At 46.9% G+C, this 12,011-nt stretch overlaps 1 protein-coding gene across 1 annotated transcript in view; it reads left to right on the forward strand.

Moving 5' to 3' along the window:
- slain1b (SLAIN motif family, member 1b) overlaps positions 1-10,918 on the forward strand; it is an 18,235-nt gene extending 7,317 nt beyond the window's left edge. The window contains exons 5-8 of the mRNA XM_081380413.1: positions 999-1,310; positions 2,368-2,493; positions 4,334-4,571; positions 10,211-10,918. Coding sequence (XP_081236539.1) covers positions 999-1,310; positions 2,368-2,493; positions 4,334-4,571; positions 10,211-10,277 — 743 coding nt within the window. The 3' untranslated portion in view covers positions 10,278-10,918. The remainder of the gene's footprint in view (positions 1-998; positions 1,311-2,367; positions 2,494-4,333; positions 4,572-10,210) is intronic.
- Positions 10,919-12,011: the final 1,093 nt, after the last annotated feature.

Below are 12,011 nucleotides of genomic sequence, written 5' to 3' on the forward strand. Positions count from 1 at the left end.
GTAGACAAAACACTTCTGTTCATTCCAGTAATATCAGAAGTATGATCACATATTATGCATATGTAAATATTATACATCATTGTAGTTTAAGACGAGACGCTGCAGGCAAAAACACTGATTTGACTCTTACTTCACATGTGATCAGTGGAAAGAAAACATCCAGAATAGACATTATTTTATTGCACTTGGTCTATTTGTGTCTGTAGATTTCAATCTCAATCCGTCTTTTTAAAGGCGGTGCGTTTGAGTCAGAAATCTCCATCTATATTCTGAAGGTTTGTTCATATTTCATTTGCCTAATTTAAACAACATTTTACTCCTAAAAACATGCCGTAAAATCACACTATGAAAAATCAAAACCGATCAGGTAAAAACACGTCAAATATTAATGCTTCTCACACTTTACAACAGCATTTAAAATGTATTCATAAAAAAAATATATATATTAAAAACAGTATTGTAACTATTTTTTTTTATTTAAAATGTAATCATTTTTAAACGTTTTTGTTTTATTTTTCTGTGTTCACTTTCCTGAAGCTCAAACAGTAGAGCAATGCTAGAAACACATTCGATTCCCAGAGAAGAATGTGCGTCTTCAACACATCCAACATTTCTTTGATAAAAGCGTCTGACAAATGCATGAATGTACATTTAAATCCCCTCAGGGTTAGATGAGAAACTGACATAAACAATAAATCATGGATTAACCAGTACTTCAGTCAACTCAGTTATGTGTTTGACCCCGCAAAATACAAAGGATTAAAATTACATTTCAGAAAACTTGGATTGTAATCAGTCAGTTGGGGACGTATGGCTCATGTACATGAGATTAACACAAACTGATGTTCATGACTGTATTACAGTGATGAGTGTGTTGGAGAAATGTGCAAAAGATCTTAATGCAAAATATATCTTCTTATTTAACTGTTTTCTTATTTTTTTGCTTATTTTTTAATATAACTGTTTTAAATATGACGTTGAGCGTTCGTTCCTCTCAGGTCTCCGTCAGGACTTCGCCACCTCTTCTTCTTCTTCCTCCTCTTCCTCTATTAACCGTCGCAGCACCAGCTTCTCCTTCCAGCGCAGCGACTCGCAGCTGGACGAGGAAGAGGAGGATGATGAAGATTACGGAGAGATGCCGCCACCGCAGCCGCGCCTGAGCCGCGCCGGAGCCATGCCGCACTCACACACCTTCAGCAGCATCAGGGACTGGAGGCTCTCCAGCGCGGCGCACACACACACACCTGCGCAGACACACACACCTGCGCAGACGCCTGCCAGCGAGCCGCACGGACTCAGGAGCAGCGCAGGTGATTATCATGATTAACGTCAATTAAAATATCGTGATAATACCGTATACCCTGATAAAAGCTCGCTCAATTAATCGCAGCATGAAAATTTGATACCGGCACATGTCTACCGATCAGATTTCGCTCTCCTTCTGACGTATGAAGAGAATCTTATTGTAATATTACCGGCCCTTAATCTGCACGTTTACACACACCAGCCGGCATTTGGTTTCACACGCGACAACAGAGACCAGTTCTAACGCAGTGATGAAGATCCAGCAGAGCCTGAAGCTGTTCTGTGGTTGAGCACAGACGAGCACTGAACACTATTGACCAGAACATGTCACCGCTGTCTTATAAACACCTCAGGAACTGTGGACACTTGTGGAGAAGTTCAACATGATGATGAGATGATCAGTGTAACTCCACAACAACTACAGAAATGTCTCCACTAACATTCAGAAGCTCTTCCTGAGTCTCTCCGTAAGGCTGCACAAAAATATGAAGCTGTTTTCAAAACTGATAATAATCATAAATGTTTCTTGATCATCAAATCCTCATATTAGAGTGATTTCTGAAGGATCATGTGACACTGAAGACTGGAGTAATGATGCTGAACATTCAGATCACAGGAATAAATTACACTTTACTATATATTCACATAGAAAACAGATGATTTACATTAGAATAATATTTCACTGTTTTTACAGTATTTTTGATTAAATAAATGCAGCCTTGGTGAGCAGAAGAGACGCTTTCAGAAACATTAAATCTTGTAAACATAATTCCGATTATAATGTTTTTGCATTATGAATTACGTTCTATTAACGTTATTTGTTCATATCTTTGAGAGAACCTTGCCAGAACCTTCCCCGCCGGCTGTAGTTGAATGGGCTGATGGGTAAAACTCTCACTGATGTTCAGTCTTTAAGCGTCTTAAATCAAACACACACTTTCTGCTGCGTCTTAATCCTCTTAAAGCACATCAAATGTAATTGGGCTTTAATCTGATGTAGAACATCAGTTTATGTTGTGTGCGTGTGATTGGCAGAGCTAACAGGAAGTGATGTTTCCTCAGATAAGCTGAGGAGGAGTATGCCAAACCTGCTGAGTCTCCCGACGGCGTCCGTTCCCGCGTCCCCGTCCCTGCGGAGCAGCCAGAGCTTCGACTCGTCCGGGACACTGACACGACTTCAGACCTGCAGTACGTCTCACACACACACGCACACACACACACACACACACACACACACACGTGATGGTGTGGGGTTGTCTGGGGGAGGGGGGATGATGGTGTGGGGTTGTCTGGGGAGGGGGGATGATGGTGTGGGGTTGTCTGGGGGAGGGGGGATGATGGTGTGGGGTTGTCTGGGGGAGGGGGGATGATGGTGTGGGGTTGTCTGGGGAGGGGGGATGATGGTGTGGGGTTGTCTGGGGGAGGGGGGATGATGGTGTGGGGTTGTCTGGGGAGGGGGGATGATGGTGTGGGGTTGTCTGGGGAAGGGGGGATGATGGTGTGGGGTTGTCTGGGGAGGGGGGATGATGGTGTGGGGTTGCCTGGGGGAGGGGGGATGATGGTGTGGGGTTGTCTGGGGGAGGGGGGATGATGGTGTGGGGTTGTCTGGGGGAGGGGGGATGATGGTGTGGGGTTGTCTGGGGAGGGGGGATGATGGTGTGGGGTTGTCTGGGGGAGGGGGGATGATGGTGTGGGGTTGTCTGGGGAGGGGGGATGATGGTGTGGGGTTGTCTGGGGAGGGGGGATGATGGTGTGGGGTTGTCTGGGGAGGGGGGATGATGGTGTGGGGTTGCCTGGGGGAGGGGGGATGATGGTGTGGGGTTGCCTGGGGGAGGGGGGATGATGGTGTGGGGTTGCCTGGGGGAGAGGGGGGATGATGGTGTGGGGTTGTCTGGGGGAGGGGGGATGATGGTGTGGGGTTGTTATGGGGAGGGGGGATGATGGTGTGGGGTTGCCTGGGGGAGGGGGGATGATGGTGTGGGGTTGCCTGGGGAGGGGGGATGATGGTGTGGGGTTGTCTGGGGAGGGGGGATGATGGTGTGGGGTTGTCTGGGGGAGGGGGGATGATGGTGTGGGGTTGTCTGGGGAGGGGGGATGATTGTGTGGGGTTGTCTGGGGGAGGGGGGATGATGGTGTGGGGTTGTCTGGGGAGGGGGATGATGGTGTGGGGTTGCCTGGGGGAGAGGGGGGATGATGGTGTGGGGTTGCCTGGGGGAGGGGGGATGATGGTGTGGGGTTGTCTGGGGAGGGGGATGATGGTGTGGGGTTGCCTGGGGGAGAGGGGGGATGAGGGTGTGGGGTTGCCTGGGGGAGGGGGGATGATGGTGTGGGGTTGCCTGGGGGAGAGGGGGGATGATGGTGTGGGGTTGCCTGGGGGAGGGGGGATGATGGTGTGGGGTTGTCTGGGGAGGGGGATGATGGTGTGGGGTTGCCTGGGGGAGGGGGGATGATGGTGTGGGGTTGTCTGGGGAGGGGGGATGATGGTGTGGGGTTGTCTGGGGGAGGGGGGATGATGGTGTGGGGTTGCCTGGGGGAGGGGGGATGATGGTGTGGGGTTGTTATGGGGAGGGGGGATGATGGTGTGGGGTTGTCTGGGGGAGGGGGGATGATGGTGTGGGGTTGTTATGGGGAGGGGGGATGATGGTGTGGGGTTGTCTGGGGGAGGGGGGATGATGGTGTGGGGTTGTTATGGGGAGGGGGGGAAGAGGGAAGAGTTTGTGGATGCTCCTGTTCCAGCATGACTGCGCTCCAGTGCACAGATCAGGACCATAAACACATGGATGAGGAGTCTGGTGTGGAGGAACTGGACTGGCCTGAGTCCTGAGCTCATCCCGATAGAACAGCTTTGAGATGAACTAGAGCGAGAATGCTTACATGATGGAATATCACACATCTCGCACGTTATTTTGGTAATAACCAAATTCCGGCTATTGCTTGCTGGGTATCGACCATTCATATATGAGGGAAGATCATTTTTGTTGGTAAGTATGTGTGTGTGTGTGTGTGTGTGTGTGTGTGTTCTGTGCAGTTCCGGCTCCCGGGCAGCTGCAGGCTCGCGTTCAGAGCGTCGGGAACTTCTCGTCCCACCAGACGCTCAAAGCCACCGCTTACGTCAGTCCCACCATCAAGGGTCCGTCGGCCAGTTCCCAGTGTGTGTCCTCTGGGAAAGTGTCCGTCTCCCAGATCCCGGCGCGCAGTGGTTTACCGCGGCCCGCGTCCTTCATAGCGAGCGGCTCGCGCGGCAAACTCACGGCTCCGGTGCGCAGGTAAACACACACACACACACACACACACACACTACACATCATAGACTCTTTTAATATTCGGCAGTGGGTTAATTATCCCACACATATTCATGGACACATGTTGGATCTACTTCTGTCATATGGGTTATCTGTAACTGACGTTGAAGTTCTGCTGTGTTATGTGAGATCCTCAGCTCTGCACATGTGTAACACCAATCAAGCGCGTGCACGTTTACCTCATTTACCTCAAGTAGATTTGATTAAGTTCTATAATGAGGTTAATCCTCTTCTATCTATCTACTACCGGACCTCGATGTGGAGCTTCATTTAAATACTGTTTCTGAAGATACTTTAAGTCTTACTGCTCTCTTCAAGTCATTTCAGTCAAAATCTACTTTATATGCCTTTGGTTAGGAAGAATAAGAGTGCTCTAGACAGTCTGACGGCGTGTCTTGAGGAGGGACTAGCTTGGCTTGCCAAGAATTTCCTATTTTTGAACTCAGACAAAACAGAAGTTATAGTTTTTGACCCCTCGGACACCAGGCAAAGGCATGACCTTGACCTTGACCTATCTATCTCTCCCCAAGTATGGAATTTAGGTGTGATGTTAGATAGTTCCCTCAAATTCGATAAGCAAATTAGAGCTGTCTTTGGATCCAGCTTTTTCTATCTTCACTCTCTAGCGAAAATCAAATCTCATCTTCCCAAGCGCTCGACGGAGACTGCGATCCATGCTCTGGACTATTGCAACTCCCTTTATTTTGGTGTATCGAAGTCCCAAACGGCACGCTTACAGGTAGTTCGGGCACGCTACGGCGAGATTCCTGAAGGGAAAAAGGAAATTTGACCAAACAACTTCATCCCTTCATTGGCTACCGATACATTTCAGAATTGAATATAAGATTTTAATACTGGTGTATAAATCTTCAAATGATTTAGCACCTTCTTATCTGTCTGACTTACTCCATTTATATTCTCTGTGTAACGATTCCCTCGTGTCACGATTCGATACAGATCACGATACTCAACTCACAATACCAGATTACTGCGATACTCCAAGACATATGAGAAAAAGTATACCGTTGATTAAAATGCTAAATTTGATATTACATTGTGTGTGTATATGTGTAACGATCACCAGCTGGAGTGCCCTTGAGAGCCACCAGAGGGCACTCCACACTAGACTCTCCTAATCACTCACAAACTACATTTCCCATAACTCACTGCCCGGACTCATCACTCATCACTGATCACATTCACCTGTACCTCATTCACTGATTGCATTCACCTGTCTCATCCTCCTGTTAGCCTGTCTATTTATACCATGTTCATTCATTCACTCACCGCGAAGTCTTGTATGTGTAGCACTGCATCTCTGAGCATTTCCTTGTTGTCATTGTTATTCCTGGTTCTTGATCTCTGCCCGTGTCCTGGTTTTCCTGTTTCTGCCTCACCCTCTGGATCTGTCTGTTTGTTGGATTGCCTGCCTGTGTATGACCTTTGCCTGGATTTTGATTACGATTCTGAATAACACTTTAAATAAACTGCATTTGGATCCTCAACCTCCACCAAGGTAACCGTCCAATTGAGGATTTTGTCAAGGAATTTTGTAAGCTTAGCCATGGGGTTAACTTTAATGATGCTGTCTTAAAGGACATTTTTCACCATGGACTTAATGACATTCTTAATTACCTCATGCCTGACAATACCCCTCACTGGACTCTAGTACAATATATAGACCTTGCCCTTTTGCTGAGCAGCTCATCATTTACTGTGGGCTTTACGGATGTGGAGCCCTGCAAGCTCACAGTAATACCTAAGCCAGAGCTTCACGTCAACCTTGCCGAGCCTGAGCTTCTGCATGTCAACCCTGCCGAGTCTGAGCTTCTGCACGTCAGCCCTGCCGAGTCTGAGCTTCTGCACGTCAGCCCTGCCGAGTCTGAGCTTCTGCATGTCAGTCCTGCCGATCCAGAGACTCACGTCAGTCCTGCCGAGCCAGAGCTTCACGTCAGTCCTGCCGAGCCAGAGCTTCACGTCAGTCCAGCCGAGCCCGCACTTCACGCCAGATCTGCCGAAGCCAAGGCAGTATGCGTCGTGCCCGCCGCCCCTGAGACAGCAAGCGACATGCCCACCGATCCAGAGCCCTTTTCACCGCTGGTCCCGTCCAGCACAGAGCCTTCTTCACCGCTGGTTCCGTCCAGTTCAGAGCCCTCTTCGCCGCTGGTCCTGCCCAGCTCAAAGCCCTCTTTGCCGCTGGTCCTGCCCAGCTCAAAGCCCTCTTCGCCACTGGTCCTACCCAGCTCAAAGCCCTCTTCGCCGCTGGTCCTGCCCAGCTCAAAGCCCTCTTCGCCGCTGGTCCTGCCCAGCTCAAAGCCCTCTTCGCCGCTGGTCCTGCCCAGCTCAAAGCCCTCTTCGCCGCTGGTTCCGTCCAGTTCAGAGCCCTCTTCATCGCTGGTCCTACCCAGCTCAAAGCCCTCGCTGCTGCTGGTCACGTCTGCCGATCCAGAGACTGTTCACGTCACTTCTGCCGATCCAGAGACTGTTCACGTCACTTCTGCCGATCCAGAGACTGTTCACGTCCCTTTTGCCGATCCAGAGACTGTTCACGTCACTTCTGCCGATCCAGAGACTGTTCACGTAACGTCTGCCCGTCAGGAGTCTCGTCCTACTGAGCCTGAATCTGTTCCTCTTCTCTCCCCGCCTGTGTCTTCGGACAAGATGGCCGACTCCACGCCTGTGTCTTCGGACAAGATGGCCGACTCCACGCCTGTGTCTTCGGACAAGATGGCCGACTCCACGCCTGTGTCTTCGGACAAGATGGCCGACTCCACGCCTGTGTCTTCGGACAAGATGGCCGACTCCACGCCTGTGTCTTCGGACAAGATGGCCGACTCCACGCCTGTGTCTTCGGACAAGATGGCCGACTCCACGCCTGTGTCTTCGGACAAGATGGCCGACTCCACGCCTGTGTCTTCGGACAAGATGGCCGACTCCACGCCTGTGTCTTCGGACAAGATGGCCGACTCCACGCCTGTGTCTTCGGACAAGATGGCCGACTACACGCCTGTGTCTTCGGACAAGATGGCCACCGCCGCTGAACAAGTGTCTCAGGACAAAATGGTCTCCGCCGAACCAGTGTCTCCGGACAAGATGGTCGCCGCCACCGAGCAAGTGTCTCGGGACAAGATGGTCTCCGCCGAGCCAGTGTCCTCAGCAGAGTTACCCTCAGCAGAGATGGCCACCAACATGCCTTTCCCTGAGCCGGTGTCTGTTCCAGTTCCTGAGCCGGAGCCAGTGTCTGTGTCTGTTCCAGTTCCTGAGCCGGAGCCAGTGTCTGTGTCTGTTCCAGTTCCTGAGCCGGAGCCAGTGTCTGTGTCTGTGTCTGTTCCTGAACCTGAGTCGGTGGTTCCAGTGCCAGTTCCGGTGTTACCAGTTCCAGTGCCTGAGCCGTTGGTGCCAGTTCCAGTTCCTGAGCCGTTGGTGTCTGTTCCAGTTTCACCGCCGTGGCCGCCCGAGGGGTCTTCACCGCCGTGGCCGCCCGAGGGGTCTTCACCGCCGTGGCCGCCCCAGAGGTCTCCACCGCCGTGGCTGCCCGAGGGAAAGTCTCCGCTCTGGTCGCCCGACGGACTGTTGTCTCTGCCTTGGTCGTCCGATGGACTGTTGACTCCGCCCTGGTCGCCCGAAGGTTCGTCTCCTCCCTGGCCGCCTGAAGGGTTGTCTCCCCCCTGGTCGCCCGCACAGCCTGCTCCACAGCCTGATCCGCCCTGGTCGCCTGCACAGCCTGATCCGCCCTGGCCTCCCATCCTGCTGCAGTCTCCAGGTCCTCTGCCGCTCCACGGGCCTGGCCCTCCATCCCGCCCCCGGGTCCGCCTCCGCTCCACCTCCCTCCTGGACAATCTTAGGAGCGTCTGGAATCCGCTCCTTAGGGGGGGGCTATGTAACGATCACCAGCTGGAGTGCCCTTGAGAGCCACCAGAGGGCACTCCACACTAGACTCTCCTAATCACTCACAAACTACATTTCCCATAACTCACTGCCCGGACTCATCACTCATCACTGATCACATTCACCTGTACCTCATTCACTGATTGCATTCACCTGTCTCATCCTCCTGTTAGCCTGTCTATTTATACCATGTTCATTCATTCACTCACCGCGAAGTCTTGTATGTGTAGCACTGCATCTCTGAGCATTTCCTTGTTGTCATTGTTATTCCTGGTTCTTGATCTCTGCCCGTGTCCTGGTTTTCCTGTTTCTGCCTCACCCTCTGGATCTGTCTGTTTGTTGGATTGCCTGCCTGTGTATGACCTTTGCCTGGATTTTGATTACGATTCTGAATAACACTTTAAATAAACTGCATTTGGATCCTCAACCTTCGTGTCTCGGAGCAGTACGTAACAATATGAATAGACTTGGACTAGTTGCTGAAACCCAAAGCACAGGATTATAGAGACACCAGAATAACAATATTCATGATTCTGAAGCTGAAATACAGAATTATTTTAGACAAATATTGTTGCACTCTGACACTGACTAGATCCATTTAAAATATTGTAGGCCACTTTCTACACAAATATTCATTATTATACATTATATTCAACATTTTATATCTAGCAGTTTAATGTAGTACTGACACTAAAACTTAGTAATTTTTATTTTGAGTAAACTGTCCACGATACCTGTTGTTGAATGTGTGTATTGCGGGATATTGTGATGCGATATATTGTTCCACCCCTGGAACACACACACATCCAGCTTCATCTTCTCCAGCTTCTTCAAATCCTCAAAGCTGCTTAAAACTCCAAACTGATTCGGATTAAAACCTAAAATTAGTAAGTTATGAAAAATTCAGGTCGAGATCCTGAAGAATTTAGATCCGCTGACCTAAAACCCGCCGTTTGAAGGAGTAAATGATGAAAACTGCAGTGATGTGTCCAGTCTCCATTTACTTACCGTTACTGTCCTATCCTTTAATGGGAACACTTTACAATACGGTTCATTTGTTAACATTAGTTTATATATTAACTAACATGAACTAACAATGAGCAATACATTTGTTACAGTATTTATTCATCTTTATAAAAAAAAATCTTTATATAACTCTTTTCTCTCAGTGTCTGAAACACTTCAAGGATTCAGTCTCTCTAAGCTCCGCCTCTTTGAGAGCTGCTCTGCTGTGATTGGTCAGAAAGCAAACGCTCATTATCATATCTGAATCTCAGCTCTTGATCTCAGTGATGTGAACAGTGACGATGGCGTGGGTTTTACCGGATCGATCTCAGAAAACAGCGTCTTCTCCACACGAACAACACGAACCAAACTCTTCCAGTCTCAGAGACACTACAGTGTTTGAGGGCGTGGCTAAGAGACGCTGCTCAGCCAATCAACACCACAGGCTGGCATTATGCTAATGAGTTACAAACCTACGCAGGATCAGCAGAGACTGAATTACTGACGACTCGTTTCAGAATCACTTCTTTCTTTTAGGAGACCAAAACTTTATTTGATCTTTCAGAGCTTTTACAGTCTCAGACAGCTCTATTACACACTGTGTGAAAGGGAATATCTGAAAAAGCATAATATAAATCATTGAGTTGCATCATATAACACATTCACTCTGGTCACACGTCATTCTATCTGATGTTCTTGTTCTCGGTCAGTTTGCTGACGCCTCCGAGGAGCCTGTCGACGCTGCGGGACGGGAGCTGGCGGGACGGGTGTTACTGAGGTCACGAGGTCAGCGCTGGAGCGGCGGGTCACTTCCTGCTGGTCAGGAAGTCCTCACACACACACACACACACACACACACACTGATCATCAACACCTGCTGCTAAAGCTGTTCCTGCTGCGTTTCTTTCTCAAACAACCACTGGAACTCAACGACGAGTTTGTACGATTGTTTGAGATTGGAATATTTTTGTGATTTTAAATGGTTTTAACCAAATTTCCACACTTTTTAACTCTTTACAGGTTCGAACACTTTATTGTCACTGTTTATATGAATAATATTCCTTTTTAACTTGGTAACAGACGACATGCACTCTAATCTATGATCCAGTTATTGCACCTTTTAAAAACATATTTAACTTAAATTATTGTTTTGGTTATAATTGTTCTTGTGTTAATTTGATGTTGCACTTTCACTGTTAGTGTTTATTTTGTCATTGATTATTCCAGGATGAATTTCTATGCACTGTATTTATTTTATTTTCTGATTTTATTGTGTAAGATATATTTAAAAGTGTTCTCCATGTTTGCACATTGTTTCTGTATAAGCGGCACAGCTTTCTTCTTCAATAATTCTTTATGACTGATATTTTAAAGGCTGCGTCTGTGTTTAAAGTCCAAATAAAGTTTGTTTTGTAATGGAGTGTGTGTGTGTGTGTGTGTGTGTGTGTGTGTGTGTGTGTGTGTGTGTGTGTGTGTTCTGGGACTCATCTCTTTTACTGATGTCATCTCTGATTACATGAGTGATGATGAACGTGTCTCTTCTGCTGATGCTCTCAGAGATTTAAACATTTATTAAGTCTCACTCTGGATTTGAGCTTTTTTACAATCTATTATTGAAGATCACCTCATGCTTTCAGAAGATTTACTCTTTTTCTCCATATTTGAGTGAAATATATCCATTAATACCACATAAGAATTTTTTTTTTTGTAAATCACAGTGATGAGATGAAGAGTCAAAATTGACAAAAAAGTACCAATTAAGTCATAATTTTGTTTAGTTTTTTTTGTTACTTTTTGTCAAAATTATTACTTAACTTTTTTATTATGACAAAAAATTCGGAATTAAGTCATATTTATGACAAAAAGTCTAATTTATGACTTAAAAAGTCTAAATTAAAATTACAATGGTATGTCATAATTACAAGATGAAAAGTTGAAAATATGACATTAAAAAATGTATAAATTAAATTAAATTAGTCATAATTTGGTAACACTTTATTTTGATGGTCCTTTTGAAGTAACTGACATTAAAAAGGTGTAATTGACAAAAATTGTAATTCTGAATTAAGTAATAATTATGACTTAAAAAGTTGAAATTAAAATTATGACTGCGTCATAATTATGAGATGAAAATTTTAAATAACATACTAAATTGAAATTATGATAGATAAAGTAAATATTCCATAGTGAAATTTTCTTAATTCAATATAATTGTATTTGTGAAAATGATTCAGTACTGAAACAGCATTTGAGATTTTTTACATATCTTTTGCTTGTTTCTGTAGTTCGTCTAAGACTATGACAAACTAAAAATTATTATTGATGAACTTCAATAACTTGAATCATGTTGGCAAACAAAAACAAAAAAAAGTTAACTTCCCATACCGGGAGTCGAACCCGGGCCGCCTGGGTGAAAACCAGGAATCCTAACCGCTAGACCATATGGGAGGCGCTGATGTTCAGGGCGCCTGACGCTCTCTTATACTCACACAGCCGTTCACAAGCGTGTTT

The sequence above is a fragment of the Scardinius erythrophthalmus genome, assembly GCF_964197995.2.
Source record: "Scardinius erythrophthalmus genome assembly, chromosome: 12".
In the NCBI taxonomy this organism is placed as follows: Eukaryota; Metazoa; Chordata; class Actinopteri; order Cypriniformes; family Leuciscidae; genus Scardinius; species Scardinius erythrophthalmus.